The sequence below is a fragment of the Pavona decussata genome, unplaced genomic scaffold (genome assembly GCF_977016875.1).
Source record: "Pavona decussata unplaced genomic scaffold, jaPavDecu1.1 SCAFFOLD_115, whole genome shotgun sequence".
NCBI classification, from domain to species: Eukaryota; Metazoa; Cnidaria; class Anthozoa; order Scleractinia; family Agariciidae; genus Pavona; species Pavona decussata.
Window position 1 is genome coordinate 350,001 of NW_028145529.1, and position 25,023 is coordinate 375,023.

The 25,023-nt window shown below is 39.4% G+C and overlaps 3 protein-coding genes and 1 long non-coding RNA gene across 4 annotated transcripts in view; 1 reads left to right on the top strand and 3 right to left on the bottom strand.

Moving 5' to 3' along the window:
• The window catches only part of LOC146469874 (uncharacterized), a 3,987-nt gene extending 1,066 nt beyond the window's left edge, over positions 1 to 2,921 (bottom strand). The window contains exons 1-3 of the long non-coding RNA XR_014867127.1: positions 2,786 to 2,921; positions 1,507 to 1,591; positions 1 to 252 (exon numbers count right to left, since the gene is read on the bottom strand). The exon at positions 1 to 252 is cut by the window's left edge and continues 1,066 nt beyond it. This is a non-coding gene — a long non-coding RNA (uncharacterized LOC146469874). The remainder of the gene's footprint in view (positions 253 to 1,506; positions 1,592 to 2,785) is intronic.
• The window catches only part of LOC146469868 (uncharacterized), a 68,351-nt gene extending 63,575 nt beyond the window's left edge, over positions 1 to 4,776 (bottom strand). Inside the window, exons 1-2 of the mRNA XM_085122694.1 lie at positions 4,629 to 4,776; positions 3,113 to 3,235 (exon numbers count right to left, since the gene is read on the bottom strand). Of these exons, the coding sequence (XP_084978820.1) occupies positions 3,113 to 3,235; positions 4,629 to 4,707 (202 nt within the window). The 5' untranslated portion in view covers positions 4,708 to 4,776. The remainder of the gene's footprint in view (positions 1 to 3,112; positions 3,236 to 4,628) is intronic.
• A 67-nt stretch (positions 4,777 to 4,843) lies between these two features.
• LOC146469875 (uncharacterized) lies at positions 4,844 to 9,698 on the bottom strand. The gene is made up of 4 exons (XM_085122718.1): positions 9,554 to 9,698; positions 6,305 to 6,556; positions 5,372 to 5,761; positions 4,844 to 4,986 (listed from the first exon to the last, which is right to left on the bottom strand). The coding sequence occupies exons 1-4, from the start codon at positions 9,609 to 9,611 to the stop codon at positions 4,844 to 4,846; spliced, it is 843 nt and encodes a 280-aa protein (XP_084978844.1). The 5' UTR covers positions 9,612 to 9,698.
• Positions 9,699 to 11,721: 2,023 nt separating this feature from the next.
• LOC146469876 (uncharacterized) lies at positions 11,722 to 24,483 on the top strand. The gene is given in 10 exon segments (XM_085122725.1): positions 11,722 to 11,898; positions 13,340 to 13,600; positions 14,084 to 14,449; positions 14,726 to 15,084; positions 15,086 to 15,136; positions 16,335 to 17,529; positions 17,985 to 18,047; positions 19,026 to 19,084; positions 20,114 to 20,551; positions 21,823 to 24,483. Coding segments are annotated over 10 exon segments (3,204 nt in total). The 5' UTR covers positions 11,722 to 11,819; the 3' UTR covers positions 22,156 to 24,483.
• The last annotated feature ends 540 nt before the right edge of the window (positions 24,484 to 25,023 follow it).

Consider the following 25,023-nt stretch of genomic DNA (forward strand, 5'->3'; position numbering starts at 1 on the left):
GATACTTTTGAGAAAAAGAATACTAATCATTGAAGGGAAAGTGGAATCAGTTTTGTTTAACTTCGTGGGAAAGAGTTTTTCACTAACACTAACAGTTGGATCGCAGGCACTTCCTTGTTTGTAAGATGTTATGTTTGCAGTCTGACTGAGAATTCAATTTTAAATAGTTTTCATTGAACGTTTTCTTCAATCACTTCGTACAGTCTCTTGTAATATTATCCTCCGTTCACCATCTCCAAGACAGATCTACAACTGAAACACGAAACATATTTCGGAAGTAACTTTTACGTTTTCAAGCTATCTAACAACCAAATAAATTGGTTTGTCTGAACCTTAGGGACATTTTGAAGCGTTTCGGAACAGATATGCCCAAAGAAACGGACTGGTGGAAATCTCTTCCAAAACACCTCAAAATGACACTTTCTTCCATGATTATTACACTGTTGAAGAATGTGTTCGCAAATGCAAATAAGGCTCATTAAACTCAACTCAAGATTATATTCTAGCTATGAAAGAAAACAACGCGTAAAACTGATACAGATACAAAGATCATTACAACTCAATCCCCACCCACGTCACCGAGGTATGTTCTAACATAAACTCACAACATTGAGCAACACGCTTTAACAACAACACAGTTATAAATCACTTGTCTCTAATAATTTGCTTCCTTAGCTACGAATACACTTTTGTAATTAACCAGTGACGAATGTAATTCAAAAGCTTAAAGCTTAATACATAGCATAGTATGGTAAGTTGAACATTTGTGTTCAACTTACTATACTATGCTATGTAATAAGCTTTAAAAATGGAAATATAACAGGGTTTTGATTCCCACAATTCCTGCCAATTCCTACCTGTCATAACGACATATTTCATCGGATGCAGCTGATTCAATGGGTACCCCGACAAACAGCAGAGGAATTCTTCATTAACCAGATCCAAATAGACTGAACGACATTCAAATGTATTCCATCAGGTGGATCTAAAGGATGACTTAAGATGATCTACTAAATTTTCCGCTTAATTGATTTGTTTTGCTGATTTTCTCCTTACCTCAAATATAATTCATCATTTGGGCCTGCACCTGTGTTTTTATAGAATTGTCCAGCCTCTTTTAACATAAAACGGGTGGTTTTTACCACATCAGCTTCACGTTCACTTCCAGAGCAGCAATGGCACAGTGGCCAGAGCGTTCGCCTCCCACCAGCCTTGCTTGCAGCTAGCTAGAATAGCAGCTAATAATCGAACCTAAGTTGCGCTTATTACCGGTTTTGGTCCCTGCTTTGAGCGTTTTGTCCGATTTTCTTCCCTTCTTAAAAAGTCTCAACACCTGTAAATTTCACTTCGAGCTGGAAATAGTGGACGAGTCGAGTCTCTAATATTGCTTTAATTATAATTGTGGTTGACGACATGTCAAGAAATAGCCTATATCTGAGTTTCTTGGTTGGTGCAACTTTAACTTGAAATTATAAAATTTGTAGATCTATTTGATACGTGCCTTACCTTCTCCAGCAAAAGAATACAGTTATAAGGACAGATATAAGAACGACTGACACCACAGCAACCATCTCAGCTACCACATTAAAGCCTGCAGAGAGTATGTAAGATAGCAAAAACTATGAATAGCTAAAAATTGATATCGTACACAACCGAAACAATCAAGATAAGAATAAAAAATGCAAGCTACATATTTAAGTGATTTTGGAACAGATTAACAAGTAAACAATCCACAGGATAAAGAGACGGATTTCTGGTCTGTCTGGTTGCCACATCTTTAACGGAATTAAGAGAAAAAAAATGAATAAATGAAAGACAATCGAAGTAATGAACGCAACTTAAGCAGCTGTGAAGGAAAAAGCCTGCAAAAATTCTGGAATGAACGGGACTCGAACTCATGACGTCTGCGATACAGGTTCAGTGCCATACCAACTGAGTTATCCAACCAGTTGAGAGATGGTAAGTTTGTGAGTTCGTGAAGGATGAATACATAACACATGAAATATCAAACATTTCAAATGCTGCAGCTGCTTAAGTTGCCTGCAAAACTGACTGCGATGCTCTAAGTTTTATTTATCTTTTATCCACAGTTCACATATTTCATATTTTTCACAGTCATCAAGAGATGAATCATGCTATTTAACAATTAGATTATGAGCTCGAGATTTCTATCGCGTGATAGCTGATGAGGGCGCAGCCCGAATCAGCTATCATGCATAGAAATCGAGAGCGAATAATCTAATTGTTTTAGTATAAATCTACTAGTCGTTCAAAACTAAACAAGTAAATTAATTATATCCTCATCGCAGACACTTCGAAAACGCGACGAAGCGGACGCCATTTTGTTGAAAACCGCTACTCACTATCTATCACATAATAGATAGCGAGTAGCGTAGCCAATCAGAGAACGGCATTCGTGATAGAACACTAGTAGATTTATACTAACTTACATTAGAAAAGGCCAGTGGGTGACAGTATTGGCAAGCTCGCAGTCTGATTGTCTACGGGATATTTTGTACCGATTGATAGAAGGCTTTCGGAGTGGGCGAGTGAGAAGTGGTAAAAAAACCACCGGGCTATCCTAATGCTGGGCCGCGGCCTCTCTTTCCACAAATTATCAGTCGATAACAACCTCGATCCCGCAGTCTAATCACTTTACAGTTTAAGAGACGCACTAATTGAACTAATACAATGTGTCAGCGGAAACAGGCAAACGTTTAACCTCAAGAACCATTTGTAAGGGTTGGGACGTAAACTCAATGATAAACTTTTTATCAATTTTGACCTTCCTTTGACAGCCCCTCGAGATTCCTCGAGGCCAAAGTGCTAGGAATACATGAGGGTGTCACCTCTAGAGTTTGTGAGGTTGTAGTAGTAACAGTTAATGAGAACGTCAGTCCCGATTATTGTGGGGTAGTTGTTGTAGCAGTTGATGATGACGTCACTTCCGGAATTTTAAGGGTCGTAACAGTAGATGAAGGCGTCAGTTCCGGAGTTTGTGAGATCATGCATGAAGTAGTAACAGTTGATGATGACGTCAGTCCTGACGTTTGTAAGGTCGTAGAAAAATTGGTACATGAGGATATCACTTCCGGAGTTCGTGGAGTCGTACCATTAACAGTAGATGACGTCACTTCAGAAGTTGGCATTACTTCTTGGCTTTTTAAAGGCGAAGAGGTAACGGCAGACGATGTCGTCACTTCCGGTATTTGTAGTGTAGTGGAGACTCTGGTGGCTATTTTGAGGGAAAAGAATTTCACTTGGTCATAATATGTCAAACCATTTCTCTAACTCCAACTTACAAAGTTCCTTCTCACACACATTACCATTTATTATCGAGTTAATGTAAATGAAGTATTATGGTCATGTGCAGTACTGTCCATCTGTATTAGCAAAAGACGAAACAAAATTTTTGAACGAGGCAAGAAAGACTAATTTGAATCCAAGCAAAGGAATATTAAAATGGTAGCCATTTTGGAATAAGGGTTTATAGCATAACTCAAATGCGACGATTGTTACGCCGCAACATGTAATACCAACGCAAAATGTAATAACATCGACGCAAAATGTAAAAAAGTATTCAACGCAAAATGTAAGAACTTTTTCTGACGCATAATGTGATAATGCAAAATGTAATAACTCACGAATGGGGTGAATGGTATTTTGAAATCAGTACCATGATTCAATGTAGGTTTAACTATACACAAATTGAATAACAGGTGTACAGGTTTTATTCTCAACTCTTAAATTCAATTCAATTCAGATCAGATCGGGGGACTGATGTTCTTTTACCGTATCAACTCATTGTGGCGCTTAAAAATGTGACTTTTGTGGTGCCACGCTTATTCAAAACAATCCCTTTTGGATAAAAAAAAATGCATAATAGGAATAGAGACTCAGTTTAAAAAATTTGTAGATCAGAATCGGGTACAGTGGAACGTCCTCTTACAGACACCTCTATAATACGGACACCTCTCTATAAGAGGCAGTTGACTTGGTCCCAGAGTGACCGAAATCCATATAAAAAGCCTACTTCTCTAAAACGGACACATCTTCAATACGGACACTTATTTCTGTCCCCTTGGTGTCCGTAATAAAGAGGTTTGGCGGTAGTTATATCGGTGCAAAACGCCCCTCGTAATCTTCCGCCCTAAAGTTCATGAACAGGATATCCTTGTTAACTCGACTTGAGTTTGTTTGAAGTATTTTATAAGCGAATGCTAAAGTATCAACGAATAAAGGTTATTGTTGCGTTCCTATATAATTTTGAAGATATTGGATGGGTGTTATTACGGCCAACTTCCGCCTTGGAGACACCTCGATAATAACGAAACCCCCGGCAATACCATTCACCTCATTCGTTAGTTATTACATTTTGTATTATTACATTATGCGTCAGAAAAGTTCCTACATTTTGCGTTGAATACTTTATTACCTTTTGCGTCAATGTTATTACATTTTGCGTTAGTATTACATTTTGTGACGATTATTACATTTTGCAGCCTAACAGCCGATCATTGATGCGAAGCAACCGGCTACAACAAGCAAATTCAGGTACAACACGGCATTCAAACATTTGAAAAACCACAACAACATCGATCAAGACTTCAGAAGTTAAAAATACTTACACGAATCATCAAAAGCATAGTACGAGGCACTGAAGCCGGTGTAGGAATCACTCTTGTCTGATTTAAATATTAAAAACATTGAATTTGACGAGGAGTATATTCCTTCCCTTGGGGGAGGGTGACCTCCCTATGCATAGAACACTCCCGATACCTCCCCTTCCGCATTTTCTCCATCATACACATATAACTCGTCTGTGTTCTGCTCGCTTTGCAAATCAAAGGTCGTGAATATTAAGTGATTTTTTATGCTCTTCATTAACCGTGATCCTCCAGGAGTAGTACTGTCCATCCGGGTACTTTTTCGGATAATTTGGTGACCGGAAAGTGCCACTTTCTGCGGTAAGGTTTTCTTTACAACCTACAAAATAATCAAAACGAACTCGTTAATTAAAGAGGTGAATTTAATGATATTTCGGACTTTTCCTAAAATTATTTACTTCTTTGATTTTCATACCAAGAGTATGAGCAACAGTTGTTATTGCGCATCAGGACAATTTGCGAGTTGAAATGATAAATTGGTAACTAAGTTGTTCCTGTAATTTCGTAACTTTCCGTAACTGTCAGATAAATTTGAGGTTTTTCATTAAGTCGGTTTAATGGTGCTGAAGAGGGGGTTTCTTTCTCCTGGGAAGAGTTTGCATTCGTATCGTCAACTCGAATTTGTTGTGGAAATTCCACTCAACTATTCACCTTATAAATATGATTATGACAGACTGCTCGCCCAGACGAAAAGTTTGCCTCACCTTGGTAGTAACAGTAATAAATGGTGAGGCGCATCTTTCCAGCATTGTAAGGGTATGCCCCTCCACTTTGATCGCCACTGTTCCAGTCACTTGTATGATAATATATCCACTCCACCCTCGCTATCGCCCACTTGACCATCTGACACTTTGAGGAATTGTAAGCTAACAGGAAAAATGGCGACTTAGAGGGGAGGAGGATAGGGTCGTTTTTGTCTCCATCTGTTCTGCAACAAAACTTGATCTCTGTGAACCGATCATATCTGCCATCAGGAAGTCTTCCATCTTTATCACTCGAACTCCATGATTCGAGGGCGCCATCGCTCCAGAAGACATATCCTGATGTCAATCCTTCAGGGCAATACACGCTTCTTCTGTAAATGCAGTATTTTCCTGCAAAGCCATGTTCGATTCTGTTAACTACTAAAAGACTGGTAAAGACATAATGCGTGGTAAAAGTAAAGCTCACTTTTTTGATGGATCAGAGAATAACTGACCCTACATTGTATGTTGATACTGAGCGTTAAACCTAATAACAAAATACTTGAAGATGCACTGCAGAGTTAATTCTCTGATCCATCATGTCTGTCATCAATGCTAGTACTGACATTCAGCAGCACAGCATTCATTGTACCCTTCCCATTCACATTGACGCAATTACCACCAGAATCACCCACAACGTGCTCCTGTCTGGTCTTGTAACTCAGTCGGTAGAGCAATGGTTTAGCAAATCATGAAGTCCCGCCATCGTCGAAGATTTTTTATTTCTGTGCTGTGCAATCGCACAGCATCTAGAGAGAAGCGACACGAATAGTTTTTGTTCTCCCAACATACATCAGGGATATCTGGTGAGTCCAGAAAGAAAGGAAAGTGGGGACATTTAATATTTTAAACTAGACAATGAAGGAGTTAAAATAAACGTTGCAAATAGCTAACCTGGTGGCCAGGCTGGTCTTTGTCCGTCATCATCTGTACCACCTTTAATACAAAACGATCTTTTGACGATAATCTTGTCTACTTTTCCATCAAGATGGAATTCAGCTGACCTCGAGTTGTTTCCTTTGTTATGATCCCAGTGAGAATTTGTGTCTTGAAGTCTCCATCCCTCCCTCCAAATAAACCCATCTGCCGAAGGACACCCGGATGCAGGTTTGGGTAAACCGTACGTCCCAGCTGGCCAGCGAATGGCTGTCAATTAACGATAAGATTCAAAAGCAGTCGTCAAGGGTTTGCAGGAGCTCTCAAATAGTATCACTGTTAGTTTAAGACTCGGCTTCTTAAGCCGTCTAAACGTACAGTCAAATCTCCGCTAACGGATACCTCCCGTAGGCGGACTCCTAGCTCTCGTAAGCGGACACTTGGTCATGTTCTCAGCTACGTACAAACACTACATTTTTAACTTCCCATAAGCGGACACCTCTCCAAAGTGGACACTTGGTCATGTTCTCAGCTACATACAAACACTACATTTTTAACTTCCCATAAGCGGACACCTCTCCAAAGTGGACACTTGGTCATGTTCTCAGCTACATACAAACACTACATTTTTCACCTCCTATATGCCGACACCTCTCTTAAGCGGATACTTTTTCTGGTCCCAAGGGTGTCCGTTTATGGGAAGTTCGACTGTAGTTACTTTTAAATAATTCCATTTTCGTCAGCTACTGCATTAATTAGGCATCAAACCTGATGGTCCTCAAGGTCGGAGTTTACTGGTTGATCGAGTTAAGTTCGAGTTAGGTTCGTTTCTTTTATTTTTTTTCTTTTGTTTCGCTTTTGTCTTGATATCTTTGATTCGGATTCTTTTTTTCATAATAATGTGTCAACTGCTGTTCGAAACATTAAACATGAACGAAATATTTTCCTGTCGAGGCGATCGCAAGAGTCATTGTTGGTAGCAGTTTTTGGGTGAAATTTGAACCCCACTCCTTATTCATTCTCGCTATCTATGATTCCTTGAAAGGGTTTGTCCAGTATTGTTGGTGACTTAAGCTTTTCACCATGTCTTGTGAACGAAAAAAAATGGCCGTCAACATTTTGCCCGTGAAGGGTATAGGTTGTATTCTATGATGGTGCTTAAGCTGTAGGTAATACTACTTCACTATTCGTTTTCTCAGATCTCTGCTGCAGGTGCTGTATGCAAATACAGGTGTTAATCTTCTAAGAAAATGCATGAACACAGCAGCAGCGAATCCCAGCCGTAATGGCGATCGGTTATATGTGCAAAAATGTTGCAAACCAGAGAGTTCTTTTTGTTTACTAAAAGGACATCATTATGTTAACGAGAACACAACCAGAAGACGTTAAAAGAAGAAAAATACGGAAAATAACACTTATTTCCGACTCGAACTTGACTCGGACTCGAACTTGCCTCATGCTTCGAATAAACTTTCAAGGTCGTAGCACATTTTGCAGAGCATATTACGCGAAAGGCCTGGGCCGACTGCGTTAAAAATTCGGTCGCGTTTCTTTTTCATCGTAGTCACAAATGTGAATGAATAAATTAATTGAACCTGAATTAAATATTGTTAAGCCCTCTTCTCCCCTAGAGGGGATATTTTTGTTCCTATTGTTTTCAGCAAAGACTGACAAATCATGAGGGAGGGGACCGATTCGTCCCTTGGACTCGTCCCTACAGTGTTACCGCGATCGCCACTTTCTTTCAAAATGGCGGCCACAGGCATGAGTTTAAGACTCTAAATTGCCGTTTTCAGAAAGAATACAAACCTTTAGGAAGCAGTTATTAAATCGAAAATATAACTTGTGGAAATCGGAGAGCTCACGGCGAAGAAATTACGCTCCCATTGACAGATTAAACAATTCAATGCGAAGAGAAAACTTGAGGTCATATCGAAGATTATTACTAGCGCATGACGCTGCAGACTTTGTCGAACTGATGCCCAAGCGCTACACTCTCTTTTTTTATATATAAGAATTTCTTTTATAAGAATATCAAGGCTGAAATTTGCGAAATTTTAAGCTGATAAACCCGAGGCTGACATTTTGAAAAGAATACAATTGTGTGTGTTGAAGATTTGGAAATACAATACAATTATATGTTTTAACTAAGCTATAAAATTATTTCTTTCTAAACGGCAAAACTAGCCAATAAAACGATAAAAACCTGCACAAGCCAAATGCTCGATGCTAATGACAGTTCGATACAGAACACTTGTAATTGATATCCCAATACCCTCTAAAACGAAAATGTGATACGCTATAATCTAAGAATATTCACAAGACCGTTTTCAGCCTGACATCGGCAGAAAAATTAGAATATTCAGCTTGGCCCGAAAAACAATATTCTTATAAAAAAAAGAGTAAAGAGTGTGTGCACGACGGCCATGTTCGAGGCCCGAAACAATACAATGATTTTCCTTTGGGAAATATATCCTTTTTTTATGCAAATATCTTCTATTGTTTTAGTCCTCCAACATGGCCGCCATGCACACAGTCTATACTGGTAATCGACCTTACAAAAAAAGTTAAAGGTTTGATTGTCAATTTTTAGTAAACGTTTTCGTTAAGGAAAGCTTTGTGTCTGTTTGTCTTTCTATTCTTTTGATGAAACGACTGAGGACACTTTGTAATCTTACAACTTACTGACATTTCGTAATCAGAATATCATTAGCGCTGACAATAAGGTTTGTAATCGATGCTCGTAACAATCACGAGAATTTCCGGTATCTGTCAGATTGCTGTTATCTCACGGTATCATTAACAGCTTATAAAATCGCTTGACAAATAACTACTAAAAAGTTGATTTTGTGCAATCAACGATCTCAAACTCCAACACTGGTAATCAGCCATTCACTGACCCTGCTAGCAGAGGTTTCTTTTTGGCGAGTCTTTTATCATGTACGAAGTCGTTCGTATCTCTTGTATTTCGTGTAGTGGGGAAATGCTTGAGACGCGAACGACTTCGTAAATGTTAAAAGAATTGCCAGAGAGAAACCGCTCGAGTTATTGCTCGTGTGGTTATTTGAACATTCTCATTGTTAATCACTGTAAGAAGATATGCGGACCAGAAAGAAGTAAGAAAAAAAGCAATCTAGTATTTGTTTTGATATGAGTTGTGTGAAGTGGATTACGATCTTACTGTGCGTAGAAATCAATATTTATGTTACTGAATCCACTATGAAATCTCCCTTATTTGCCTCTCAAAAACCGATAACACATGCCTACCTGAAGGTTCCAGGCTGTAAACAACGGTTATTAGACCTATAACTTGCCACAAAATCATTTCCTGGTCTGAAAAGAATGCATTTTTCGTGGAATAAGAATCGTAGACAGCGCCCTAAAAAAATGACATATCTATCACAACTGATTTGACCTTTCGGTTTCTGAGAACCACAGACAACGAGGAGTTGTCACACGTGCGTTACATGGTCATGCATAATAATAACACCTGCATAATTTATACAACACGCAGGGATGAAGGAATCTCGAGGATTGGAAACATTTCAGAAAGGTGGATAGGAGTTTCAGCTAAGACGCGAAGCGGGAATTTATGAGTACAAGTCCAAAAACGACTTCACAATCCGCGCGTTCTTACAGAGCTAGACAGAAGTTCGACAGGAAAAGCACAGAAGCTAGACAGGCAACCAGCTTATTCAACGAGGGCTCAGAACGCGCCAAAGAAAACAACCGAGAAACTCTCCGTAAGGTTTCATTTGCTGACACAAAAACGTCTGAGCTTAAACGGTCACGTGTCTCGCCAATCTTGTTTCCAGTGTCTCTGCTGGTCAGTGGCAGGTGAAAACAAGGATTATTAATTCCGAGAATGAGATCGGTATGAAGTACGATTCTCGTACGCAGTTCAGGTCTGAAAGGCACTATTAGTGTCAAGCATGTTTGCCAAATGACCACTTTGTACAAGCAAGAGAAAAAGTCCAAAGGAGGATTGAAACGAAAGTTCGGGGATTTATTCATTTAGTATTTTTATAATGATTTTCAGGAGAGCACGAAGGATTCATTATGGTTAAGATGACAAGGTAGTTATAAAGTTTTAAAAAAAACCCAACAAAGCGTGACGCACAGGACTCGCGACACAAGTGCATTTGTGAGAAAGCTTCTGTAATTGAGACATTCGTGTTGTCCTGAGTCGACTGAAATAGGACGACAATAGATAATGGCCAGTTAGTTTACCTGCAGTTATCATTGTTGAAAATTATTACTATTTAAATTACTCAATCTTTCTCACGGCAGCCTATGAACTACCCAAAGGAATTAATGAAAAAAATTGTGCGTTGAGAGGTGAATATCACAGCTGAGAAGATAGTATTTGTTATAGAGGAGCTTTGTGATCCTTCACACATACACTTCAGGATTAGGCACTGACTAATCCAGGAGCATATCTGAGATACAAACATTCGCCTTGGGCAACGTACTTCATTATCTCAGTCTTTTACGCCTGGTCAACCCGTTTCGGGTCACGTGGTCCGAGCCGTTCGCTCGGTTACGTCAGCGTAACAAATTGATCGTGAGGGCCTGGGAGAAAGCCGTACAGGGACTAGGCAATGTTTTTCCATCTATACTAACCTCTTTCATGTCGACTTTGTTTAGCTTCTGTTTCTTTTCAGATCTCATGTTTCAAACTGTTTGAAAGCAACACAAAAAACGGCCAAATTTAATATATTAATATTTTAACTTGGCTACGAGGCTTGGGGAATAAAACAACGGAGAGTACATTTCAGAGATGAATAACTAAAATATTTTGTTTTATTCCATTAAGCCTCGTAGCCAAGCTAGAATTTTAATACATCGGTCTCTTGGTTTGTGGCAATCGTATTCAAATTTTCTCGCCGTTGCATCAACGGGAATGAATAAATAAACAAGTGCCTTTTTTTCCTCTATCCGTCCTTAACTAAAATTTTAATTTGTTCTTTGTCGTCAGATGGGTTTTCTACAACTGAATGACTGTGTCTGGAAATTGAACTTATGATCTGTTATAAAACTACCCCCTCATGTTTACACTGAATATGCACCTAAATCCGTTTTCGCCTGGATGATGCAACTTAATAAGCTTTAGGATGATGCTGTCGATTAACCTTTCTTTATTTTCTCTAAGAAATATATTGGTTCGGTATAAAAATGCTGTCAACTGGCATATTAAAACTGTTATAAATGCTCTGTCTGAGAACATTATAATTAAGACAGCACTGAGCTTTCTTGAGTTAGAATACAACTGTGTTTCTTCCGTTCCGTAATTGAACTCCAGTGACATTTGCCTTCATCTATTCATTAGTCGGGTAGATAAGCCTTGACGAAAAATGTTCCTGTTAGTATGCAAATTGAATCAATCTTAAATGTCTTCCCGTGTTCAAAGAAGCTAAGTACTCAATTATGACGTATGCAGTGCATATTAATCGGTTTTCTGGTAGTTGTTTATCCCGATTGCCGACGCAGGAAGCTTCGTAAACTCTTCCATAGCATCTCTTTATTGTTAAAGATGTTGTTTTGCAGTCTGTTATTGCAGCTTTTTTCACTTTGTTGTGTTGGAACGTTTGCAGACGATGAAGAAGACGAAGGTAGGTTAAAATGAACAACAATGTCCTTAACTGATAAATTTGTAGATCCGTGGCATCGCTTGGAGGTATTCAAGTATACATCTCCATGCTAACTTACTACTGAAGTTTAACATACATTATTGAGGGTCAATGGACAAAAGGAAGAACAAAAAGTCAAAAAGATGGTGCAAGTATTTTATTCCCAGTGGCTTCGTATAAAGGATTCGATTACATTTCCGCACCCTTCAGATTGAACAGGAAAAATTTGAGGAATGTTTGTTGTTTCTTGTCGACTATCTCGACAACCAGACAATGTGTTTTAAAGTCTTACGGTTACATTGTTAAGTTATTTCTTTGCCAGTGCCTATCTTGAGTTCATATTCTCTACTACTGGGATATTTCATGTTTACAAAACAATGGAAAAACAAACTTATGTTACAGTTTAATAGACTGCTAAATACAGGATAAACAGGTTTAGGTAATTTGTTACCATCTGAATATCAAACAGGAAATACAGTCAACTGAGTTGTGCCGTGCGTTCTGTCATGCGTTTTAAAATTTGTGGCGTGATTTACAAGTAAGCGTATTACCAATTCATCTTTGACAGGAGTGAGGTATCCTGTTCGACGGTAAATCATTATTCTCATGCATGGCTTCTTATATTTAAAGACAGAACCACGCGTTGTTAAGAGTACCTACGACTGAATTCATTTATCCAGCATCGGCGTGGAAAACGTTTTAATAATTAATAATAATTTATTCACTTATATTACGCATTTTCCATGACAAGATGATCAAATGAGCATTACAATAATTACAAAAGCACAATATGTATATATATTACGTGTGACAGGAGTATTAAAATGACGATTCCTCTATATATTCTATATCTACCTATCTACTATATCTACGATATAAGTCATTTCATGTCTGTATGTTTAACAATAGGAGTATTACTTCGATTATAATAGGTTGTGATTAAAAGTAAAAATATATATCTATATAATATAACATTCAAGTCTGTAATAATATATATATAATATACTGATAGGTCTATGTAATATCTAAGTCCAGGAGTCCTGACATGTTTGTATGTTTTCATGGGCCTGAAGTTAATTTGTCCCAATAAAACGTTTTGGCTGCAGATGGACAGAGACGGTGATGCTGGGGCTACTGCATTCCTATTATTGATGGGAAATAACCAAATAAAGCTCCTTTTTTAAATTTTCCAGCTCTAATTTGAGACAGACTTCTCAAAGACCTTTATGCCTCATTTTCCGTCAAGTAACCTCCAGCACCCAGGTTGAACCCTCACTTCCTCTCTGTTTGTGCGTTCACCGCAAAAGGCGGAAACTTTATAGATTTATTTTGAGCAAAGGAAAAGAAATCTAGTTAAACTGTATTTTAAAGCAACTGTTGTCAGGTTAGTGTAAAATTTTGTCTTGCATTTGGTTTTGGACAGGTCGCCAGACGTACTTGCACTATCCTCATTTTCATTTCGCTGGAAGATTTCGTGCAGATACCGCAACAATGAACAACTTTCCAAACTTTTTTGACATCAAAAACTTTACTCAAAGCGACACACGACGAACATTTGACAACTGGAATCCCCTGGGGAGTGGGGAGTGGACTGTGGAAGCCAAGGTGACTCACGTGTGCTACTCTGACTATCGGTGCGTAGGAAACCCGGATGAAGAGCCCATCTGTGGCGCTGGCGTAACTGGTAAAAATTTTGTCGGAATATTGAAAGTCACGCTTAAGAATTCTTTGTCCATTCTCGCTTCTCACCAATAACATGAAAAAAGCCGTCTTTTAATATCTTAGGAGACTAAGATTTTTACGACAACATATGTTCTTACAACTTGGTTTTTTTCCAACATTATTTGAGCCCCTGCTTCCCAGACACAGGTGGTAATGAAGGCACAGACAAGATCTTCAGAACTTTATAGAGACCTTAAATGCTTTAGCCAGCAAAACTGTATTAGATTAACTGTCGTGCAAATGACCCTGTCACTTGTTTGTGTTGATCTTTACAACGTTGAATGAAATGTTGATTTTCTGCTTTTTGGGCTGTAGCGCTTTCCTGCCGTTATCAAACTACAAAGGGTTAACAATCTCGCAGAGGTAAAAGCTTCTATGTGCAACACGTGGAGCAAATTCGCGGTATCTGTCACAGGGAAACTTTTGTATTTATTTTATCTCCCAGGAGGAGGAACCAGGGTCCCGGCTAAGCTGGTTGACTTGGATCCACAAGCTCACAAGTTTGCAGAGGTGTGGGGATGGAGAATTCTGGTGGGTGAATATTTCTCAGCGGACTACGTTCCCGCACCTTTTCAGTATCGCTGGGTGAAGACTGCCAATGCCTCTAATGGTGATCAAGCCCAGGCAGCCGCAGGGCAGTCGCAACTCACAAATATCACTTGGAACAAGAACACATCAGACACATCACCCATCTTGAAAGAGTTGAGGATTGTAGCCGGCAAAACTAGCGGAAACCTGTCGATTCGATTCAATATGGATGCATTCAACGAAACACCGCAGGACCCATATTTTGGTTGGGGCCGAATAACAGGTATATTGTGTAATTATCGATCAAAAGAATGTACCAGTGATATCGTGGTTGCTTTGTGTAGAAATCCCAGGAAACATTCACAGGGTTTAAAACCAGGACCTACCAACAGGATTGGCCACATATGTAAGAACGTTTTTTTTTTTTACTGTCTATTTGGATCACATTTGGCAGCCACCGGGGTAGGTGGTGTCAAGTGGAACTTAAAGAAGGCAATGTGAATCCTACAATTTCTAATTTACTATTATTAATATTATAATACTTCTTATTTTAAAACAGGGACAATTGGCTTAGCTGGTACTCACTCCGTCCCATTCACCCCTGGCGAACGGCTCCTTAAGGCTCAAACAGAAGGCCTTCAAGATGCACCTTTCATTCTGGACAAGAAAGCCAAGAGACTGACAGTGGATTTTGGAAACAGCTTACCAATCACGACCAATGGAAGTCACAATGTGTCGTTTATAGGCCTGCTCATGGTGGCGATACCTAGGAACATGACTGATTACGGCAAAGCTGTCTCCTGTGCCGATGATTTGGTACCCCTCGGTGTTGTTCTTTATCGATTGGCCAATTGGTATGAAAACTCTGCTGGTGTACAGTCTTTCCCACCAATTGGAGTTTTATCTGACGAAGAAATTGAGATACTGAGATACTGAGATACTGAAAACAAGACCACTTGTTATAGCAGAGGTAAGAGATTTTTCATTTGTCTGTTTGTTTGTTTGTTTGTTTGTTTGTTTGTTGTTTGTTTTGCGTGCTAAAATTAATTCAGATGCCGTAATTCGGTCGCTACAAATGCAATTAAGGTCAGGCCAGAAGTTTCACTAGAAGAACGCAGGGGCGGTGATTGGTGGTTAGGTTTGTCTACATCCTTGCATCGTGGTGTTATTTTCTTCGATAAGGCGGAGCTTAGCTCCACGAAAACTACAATCGTAAAGTTATCCCAAGAAATTTCGCAGAAATTTTCTTACGGAATTGTAGTGGAGGGGAAGGCACAAGCAGGAAGGGGGACAAAGAGGAGGTAAATTGTGCAATTATAATTTGGCCAACATATTGGATGATGAGGAACGCTTTTAAATTTTAGTCTGCGTACACAAGTGAATGTTTGAAAAACCAGGAGCCGAGCTCAGTAGTGTTATTCAAATCTGGGAACAAAAAAAGTCGGACAATGTCCTCTAAAACATCTGATGAGAATTCGTCTTTGTGTAACATAGACTCCACATCCAACAATGTCTAACGTGCTGGATTGTTTTTCGCTTTGTTTTGCGTGTTAATTTGTTTGTTTGTTTATTTGTAAAAATTATTCAGTATCATCAATTGTTACCAAATGAAATCGGCAATATTCCCAACGATCTTAAACATGAGGAAGCCAGGATGCCGTAAACGTCGCCTAATTCAGTAGTGTTCAAATGAAAGTGTAATGAATCATGTATCACATATCTGACTTGAAGATTTAAGATTTAATAAAAGAAAGACCTTCACCGAATTGTGAGCATAATCTAAGCACTTCCGAAAAAAAAAAGAACTGGAAAAAACAGGCTTGAACGGAATTTGAACATATGACCCTTGTGATACCTGCGATACCGGTTCAGTGCTTTAATTACCAAAAGAGCTATCAAGCAAAATTGTAAGCTGGTCATATTGTGAACAACTCACAAAATAACCGGCTCCCAGTTGGCATCATGGCCAAAGTTAGTAGAGCACCGGCATCGCAGAGGGTCATGGTGGGAATCTCGTCCAAGCCACTATTGCTTTTCGCAACTTCTTAATATATAAGTTTCGTTGACAACTACGTCTTTTCATCTATTAATAGAAGTGTTGCATTATGTTAAATGTTGTTTATTCCAAACGAAACCGAATTTCTTTAATACGTGCCATTTTCCTACAGGTCGATGGAACATGGCCTGTAGTGCAATGTACAAGAATTCTGTTTTCAGAAGCCAAGGACGGAATACAGGTCCATCCTTTTACTCCATGGGTACTGAGGGCAGAACCATTTGATAACGTGGAAATCACTCTCTTGGCGACAAAATTTGGAAGGCCTATGAATGGAGCGGTAATTCACATCACACCCTTCGTCTGCCCCAACATATTTTACGAATATGACGGACCTCTAATTGGAACAGACCCTCCCTTTCCGTCTGAGAACCTCACAACCGACCAATCTGGTTTAGCCGTCAAAACATTCCCAGCTCCTGATCCTAATAGAACAAGAGAATTTATAGATGGCCAGCTGTATCCATACCAATACTGGTCACAATCCAACCCCATCGACGTAAACAAAACTTGTGAAGGGAAAAATTTCTTGTATCTTCTGAACTCTTACATTGTCATCCGAGTGTTCAACAACTTCACCTACGATCATCCACCAACGTGGAATAAGGATGTGTACCCAATTTTTAAGAGGTATGCCTTGCTGTATCCAATAATGACGCTAAATTATGTCGATCTTGGGAACTACCATGAAGTTAAAACCCACATTTCTCATATAGACATGACTCTGCGGCTTCCAATAACGCATCCAAATCACATGTCAGTGACTCGTGACTTATCAAAGGGTAAACGCGACATGATCCTGAAATGGCTTAAACGTCCATGTCCGGGCGAAGAGGAGGAAGATTTTACAATTGAAGAATTACGCCGCAATCTTCAGACAGCCCTAGAAGTAGAGCATTCCACTATCCCAACTTATCTGACAGCACTAGCCACCATAAAACAAAATTACAACACCGAAGTACAAGCCATATTCGAGCAGATACTTATCCAAGAGATGTTGCATTTGGCTCTTGCTGCAAACCTCTTAAATGCAGTTGGCGGAAAGCCTGTTCTATTTTCCGAAAACTTCATACCTCTATATCCAACCCGTCTTCCAGGAGGACTAATGCCAACCTTACAAGTCCCTATAGAGAAATGCAGCATTGCTCTCATTGGTGACATATTCATGACAATTGAACAGCCCTCCGTCACGGAAGATTTTGATATATCTTATCAGCCTTCTGAACCTACTGATGACAAAGAGGAAGAGATAATCTCAGGGCCTGACTCTCATCAGGGCGCTAAGATAAGTGGACAGTACAATAACGGTCAGTATGATGTTCATAATTCTGATCTTTTATTCGTCTCCTCCCCTATAAAGCTCGTTCACAAAGCGGGGAAAAAAAGCAGATAAAGTGGGAAGCACTGGGAACGGTGGGAAAAAAGATAGGCCTGGAATATCTAATAATTTTCTTCGGAGATGAACATGTTTTACAATCCATTTTATCCTGTTGAACAATTTGAGTTTCCATTTTTTTCCAGGATCCCTTTTGTAGGGAGCTAAAATATTTCGACGTTAACTCTCTTTATAATTGCAAATTAAGGTCCAAAGCTCCTTGGCCCTTAGTGTTAAGTTGTAATCAAAATAGGAGCGGCTGTATTGTATGGTGCCTGGTTACTTTGATAACTGGTGGACAGATATCACTAAAGTTAACAGAGTCCGATTCTGGTTTGGATTACTCTTTCAATTAAACCAAATTTGTAACAATACCTTTAATCACAGATCAAAATGGTTGGCTTAAACAAATGACGACTTGGTTCCTGGGTTGGGCCTTACCTAGTTCAGGTATGGAATTCGAAGTACAGGGTTTCTTTATCGACACCATTATTTTTCAATCATATTGCCTCAACTGATTGCAAAATACAGTCAGTAAATGCAACCGCAACACAACCGTCATATAGCCGAAGTTTAGTCAGAACATTAATGCATGATTGTATCCTAATAACCCGTGGAGTTTCTCGTCCTTTCCACGATTTATCAACACGACAGAAATACCTTGCCTGCACGAATTTATCGTATCTAACAGTCGTAGGGACATTCTTGAACATGATTTAAATGAACATCTGGTTTCATTAACTAAGTTTAAAAGGTTCTAGGACTGACGTTGCGCGCTCTAGCCCTTTGTCAGAGTGATTTATCGACTTAGTTGATAAACCAAATATTAATTCTACTCCCTCACTGACGCAGCACCACAGATTCTTTAGAAACTAACTTCCTTATCTATTCATTATTTGAATGGTTTTACTAAAAAGCACCAGATATTTATTACGTGGACCTCAGAAGTCAATAGGCTGTCGAGATTTATGGCAATTGGACAGCCTTTCACTAACAAACTAAGGACCGATTTGCTTTCTTCACAACCAAAGTACCTAGAATAGACCAAAGAGTCTTCTGGTCAAAAAGTTAAAAAAAACATTACTCTTATCTTAAACAATACCTTTGTCTTATTTAAAAATAAGAAAAAATGACCTAACAAAATTGTGTATATATCTCACCCTGTTTCAAATTTAATTCCACTATTCAAGTCCTCCTTTGCATATTGTTACACTGTGAAAGATCGAGGTGGCTGTTAGTAGGCGTAAGCTTATATGAGAGCTCAGGAGTCTTGCCTCACCAGTCATTCAGTTTTGGAAAAGCAGTTTTTTAAATAAAGCAAATCTGGTATTTTTACTCCTTACAGCAGGGTTTGCAGCCTTAAAAACTCCTCCTACTACTTTGTCTTTACCAGAAAGTGACTTGATCCTCTCCTGTCTCTGTGTTTAGATGCTGCTTTAGAGAAGAAGATTAAGAAATGTGGGGATATTCCATCATCAGAGAAAATGGTGAGCAAAATTGATAATATTCTGAGATGACAGGTTGTCCTTCCATATTATACCATGACTTTTATTTTTAAGCAAGTCTGATTAGCTGAGTTTAGTCAATTCAGGTTGGCTTCTACGATCACTCGTTAACTCCAATCCTGGGCAGAATTGTTAATCTAGTTTTAATTAAGTAAATCTCAGATGTGATAATTTTGAAACTTCGACTGTTTACCAAACAAAATAGATCGAGGTTTAACCGACATATGGAAGTATGGAGAAACACATTTACACTTATTGCTTTTTGTTGTTGTTGTTTTATTTGCTTTGTTTTATTCTCACCGAAATTGAAAAACAAGAGTGTGTTTGGCCTTTGTTTGTGCTACTTTAATTCGGGGATTTAGCTTACGAGTGTTATTAACAACCACATAAAATTAGACCCAGAAATGTCTAAGCTACTTTTTGTAAAGCAGGCTCTGAGTTTAAATAGGTTTTGTAATGACAATTTTGATCCATTACAGTAGTTTACGTTTTAATAAAGAAATAGTGTTTTTAAGTCCTGGTAAGTTGACCATGTTTAAATAAAGTTATTCATTCATTCATTCATTCATTCATTCATTCATTCATTCATTCATTCATTCATTCATTCATTCATTCATTCATTCATTCATTCATCCATCCATCCATCCATCCATCCATCCATCCATCCATTCATTCATTCATTCATTCATTCATTCATTCATTCATTCATTCATTCATTCATTCATTCATTCATTCATTCATTCATTCATTCATTCATTCATTCATTTGTTCAGCTTTTCTTGTTGAGGAACAGGAGGGGGGAGTAGGGGGGTTGGTTTGCTTGTTTATTTTGTTTAGTTTTGCTTTTTTAATCCACCTGTTTGCACAGTCTTTCCTGTGAGGTGTACTGTTCTCAGATTCCTTATTTCTGCTGATAGAGCCGAGAACCTCTAAGAAAAGTTAGACCTCATAAGAAAAAAATATATAACTCCAGTTTCTGAAACAGCATTTACTCTATTGATTATCTTTCAGGTCAAGGAAAGCCCCCGCTATCCAAATCAGGGAAAGCCAAAATTTCACAAGCACTACAACGCCATTGGAGAATTCTACAACTATATTCTCCGCGCCTTTGCCTTTCTCACACAAAATGGTAAAAACCAGACAATCTTCACTGGAAATAAGTCCAAACAACTGGATTTTAAATTTTCGTTTGGTCGGTATGGAAAATTAATCAGTGTCACCAACTTCACGAAAGCAAAAGAAGCCATTGAGGAGATTATCAAGGAAGGAGAAGGGAGTTCCCCCTGTAACCCATTCGACTGGTCCAAGGACAATGGTGACCTGTCACATTACTTTTTGTTCCAGTCGATCGTAGAACAACATAAAATCAAGGTTTATAATTACGGAGCAGATGATGGGGAAGGGGACGGAGATTCCGGAGTTGGCAAGGAGACAATACCGATTTTGAAGGTTTGTGCCATAACTGTCATGCAAGACAATGTAGTAAGGACTTGCATAATTTATAATTACACCTGAAGTGTGGTTTAACTGAAAGCGGTAGCAATCGAGAGAGGACACAAAACGAGCCTAAAATTTATTCGTCAAAGAGGCATTATGGCTTTGATCAAAAGATTGACAAACAAACAACACCACACAAAAATCGATTGCTCAAAAGCTATCATAAGAATGGCCGTGAGGTTTCTTATTACCCGACAAACTCAAACGTTAGAGCCACAACAGAGCAAAGGGTGTCATTTAACAAGACGAATTACTATGGGTTGTTCGTCTGTATGTTTGTTTGTTTTTTGTCACCATTAAACTGCTAGCAGTCCCTCTCTTGATAGCCGAGCTATAAGAGTGACGTGCGTTCATGATCAGCGAGACTGAAACGAGCAAACACCTCTCTCTTCCTCAGAAGCTCTTTCATAAAAAAGGAGCGAAAAATCAGAAATGGGAAGAAAAACGTGCTCCTCGTTGTTTCACTCTCTCCGATCCCTTATTTGTCCGGCTCCGCTCGATCCCAGCGCTCCTCATTTCACTCTCCTTTTTTGTCTTCGCTCGGTCCCAGTGCTCCTCATTCCACTCTCCTTAGTTGTCTCCGCTCGGTCCCAGCGCTCCTCATTTCACTCTCCTTAGTTGTCTCCGCTCGGTCCCAGCGCTCCTCATTTCACTCTCCTTAGTTGTCTCCGCTCGGTCCCAGTGCTCCCCATTTCACTTTCCTTAGTTGTCTCCGCTCGGTCCCAGCGCTCTTCATTTCACTTTCCTTATTTGTCTCCGCTCGAGCGTGAAAGAGGCTTCTGTGGAGAAGTGAGAAAAAAAACCGAGAAGAGATTGGTGGATAAGCGGGAGAGTAAGGGAGTCTTTATGCTCTGTCCAGTTTTCCTCGGCACGTTCACGTCTTTTTCGTCACCCAGTTGACCATTAAGAAAGGAATTGCTAGCCTTCCATTTCTTAATTTTTATTTTTGTTTGCTTTAATCCTTACAGTACTACCCGGAAAGGGTTACTTTCTCTTTTCCTCTTTTGTGATTTACCTTGACATGTCTGAAAAAAGTCTCCTGTCCACTTTAGTTTCCACAGTAAGCAGGGCTGTATTCTGTTTGAAGCATGCCATATACTGGTAGTCTTTCGTTCTGACATTTCATGTAATTTAGAAGTTGAAAGTAATTAACGAGAACTGAATAAAATAAGATGTAATTCACTCCAGAGAAAAGTTACCGTTTATTGCAATTTTACTTTCAGCTCTGCCGTGGCGAGTATTTTTTCAATGGATCGAAGATATTTTTTGAACCTGAAGGAGTCTGGCCCATGCTAAACAACCCGCGCCTTGTAAAGTACAAAAAAGGCTCCCGTGCGGACGTCCTCAACAAAGAATTCAACCGGCTTTACACAAATCTCCTTAGATCTCTTGAATTCACATTCAACGGCCATCCAGAAAAATTCGAAGATGCGTTGGGGTTAATGTTCTCAGTAGACAGACATCTGAAGATGCTTGTGCAAACTCCATTGGAAGAGCATGGAGATCCGACAGTTGGGCCAAATGCAGGACCGACCTTCGAGTTCATGCCTGATTAGTACAACATCTTAACTGACAACGATATAGACTTGCTTTTAACATTAGTTGAAAGACTGAGAAGCGTTGTTGCTCGGCACAATCTCTTATGCGCCTTGTCTTGTTATTTTTGTGTGCCGTTAAAAGAAAATTGTAACAAACTTGACGAGGTTTGTCACTGCACAATTGACAAGAATCCAAAGGAGATTCTTTCCCTTTCTTCCCAAGGAATCATTGTCGAGTACAACTTCTTTCGCATTTTTTTTTTGCGCAAAGAAACTCGTAACTAAGCACAATAACGGTAATAGCAGTAATTTCGAAGGAGCAGTCTCTTATTTCTCTCAGCAATGGTAAAGCCGACTGGCTTTTTTCGTCTCTCCCGCACTCGGTGACTCCTCGTTGAGGTGATTTTTCGACCGCGTTCGCGTGGTTAAGCCACACTAAATAACTACCTCTGAAAGAAAAAAGAGATTGTTTACAGGTATAATTGTAATTACATATTATTGAAGTGGTCAAAACTACTCGAACAGGACCCACCAAACCATAAAATAGATTATAGTCTCTGCCCCTTTCTCAACCTCAAAAGACGGTGTCTTTATTGCATAACCAACCCTCTTTCTAGCAGTAAAAAATGACTGAGATTCGAGCTTCACTTTTCTTGTTTATCAAGCAATGCTAACCGCTTGCCAGCTGAATATTTCTGTGTCATTGACTTAGAATCTAAAGCGGATAAAATTTTGAAGAGATAAAATGTTCATGAGATAGGTGGTATCTTCAATAACCCCCCTACCCCAGACATGGTGGGTCCTCTTCAAACTAAATTTTCATGATCATTTCCTTTAGTTCCAGCGGTAAATGTTACAAGTGATTTACCACTGGTTTAGCTGTCACTGAGATGTAATTATGTTTCTAGATTTTTGGCTCTGGTTTCTCTTTTTGACTGGATTTAGTTCCGCTTTTGCTGGTAGAAAGATCTCGTATCGTAGCCAAACTTAATCACTCAGCACAATACAACGCAAAACTGCTCACTTTTCAACTAGGCCGGTGTGAAACCAAAACACAGCTTGTGCGCTTCACAGGAGCTAATATTTTTGTTGCTTCAGTTGCTGTTATTGAGATTGGCCTACTGCGATCATTTGAAAGTTTGTTTTAGACTTCGTTCGTTTGCAAACGACTGTAAGGATTGCAATAGCAACGTAAGACTGTAATGGTTGTGACTGAGAAACATAAATTTCTTAAATAGTAGGCTTAATATTTGATTCTATAATGTACTTATCATCATGTCGGACCGGTTTCTGGTCATTGGTGTGCTTGGTGTGCTCTGCGTTGTGTTGAACACAGCATGACGCATCTGGCCCCAGTTGTTCAAAGAGCGAATAACTTTATCCACCGGATAGGTCGCTATCCCGCAGGTGAAATGTGCGCAAGATTTTCCAGATAGCCCTCTAATTTGTGGATAGAGGAGAAGCATATGTCAAATTCAAGAATGGGGTTGTGTGGAAAACTTGCCAAAACCATCGGTTGGAGTACATCTGCTCCGCTGGATAGTGACTTATCCAGTGGATAAAGTTATCCGCTCTTTGAACAACTGGGGCCTGGAGTGTGCTGTTCGTGCGCAGCCATGTATTGGTGTTTCACATGGTGTTTGGAGTGTCTCGTGTGGAACGTGTGTGTGACCGAGGTGTGTGGCTTGTACTTTTAACCCTACTCGTCTGCTGTAAGTAAAGTAGGTAAATGACCATATTTAAAGTGGTCTCTATTGAAAACTAGGTAACAAGAGAAATAAAAAGTTCCAAGGCGACGTATAGATAAACCATGCTCGGACTAGATAACGCCACATAGCTATCAATTTCAGTTCCGCGTGGCGCGACATAGAGACTAGTAAGCACCGCGTTTATGGCAAACGGCAAACGTGAGTTTCGTGTTTATGTTTTCAATTTTTCTGAGAAACTGAAAACAGTGAGCGGCAAATATAGGTCATTTCTGCCATTTGCCTCAAACGTGGTGCTTAATCTTTCTTAATTGTCTGATGTAGTTCGCGTGAGGTGTGTTCCGCGTGGTGCGTGATATTATGCGTGCCTGGAGTGAAGTGTCTAATGGGTTTTGCGTGCTTTGTGGAACATGATGTATGACGCAGTTCACGCTTCACGCGATGCGTGGCGCATGCAGTATCCCGCGTAGCTCGTGGAGTAAGGTCGGCGGTGTGTTTTGTATGAAGTGTTCTTTGATTGTGTTTGGTGTTTTTCAAGTGATAATCCTATAGCCAAGGCAAAATTTGCTTAAAAATAATATGAATGTAAACTTGTGTTAATTGAAATAAAAATGTGTGATAAAACTTTAGTTAACTGAAACTTCCTTGTCCGCTTTTTCACCCTTTGCTGAAACAGTTGTAAGACGTTAGGTTAGGTTTTCGGTTTGGAAATACATGTACCAGCTTGGATAGACAGTGAAATGCTAATCCTTTTTAAAGGAGCTGTAATTATGTGTAAGTTTCCCGTGTTTGACTTGAGACTCCATCTGGCCTCACAACAAAGGCAGTTTATAGCCTGTTACTAGTAAAGAACACTGTAGAACTTTGTCATAAATGAGGGCCGATAAATTATTCTTTTATTTTCACCATTATTAACCCTACCAGACGGAAAAGGGACTGGAACGGGAAATGGTACTGAGGAAATAAACTTTCCTCCAGGCGGCGCTCGGACAAAAAAAAAGTTTGCTCGTTGTACAACAACTCCAGTAACGTGGGTAAATGCAAGCGAAAAACTCAATTTGGGTGAAGTAATAAGGAAGAACTGACGAACTTTGCTTCTCGGCCAAATACTCATTTTTCGGGCAAACTTTCAGCCGCGGACATTATCAGCCGACATTCCAGCCGCCTGAAGGAGTTTATT

What these genes read in the sequence shown, in the direction of transcription:
- LOC146469875 (XM_085122718.1), bottom strand. Translation starts at nt 9,611, where the DNA reads ATGATTTTGTGGCAAGTTATAGGTCTAATAACCGTTGTTTACAGCCTG. An exon ending in TTACAGCCTGGAACCTTCAG is followed by an intron (nt 6,557 to 9,553) that starts GTAGGCATGTGT and finishes GTTAATTGACAG; the next exon opens with CCATTCGCTGGCCAGCTGGG. An exon ending in AAGACCAGCCTGGCCACCAG is followed by an intron (nt 5,762 to 6,304) that starts GTTAGCTATTTG and finishes ATGGCTTTGCAG; the next exon opens with GAAAATACTGCATTTACAGA.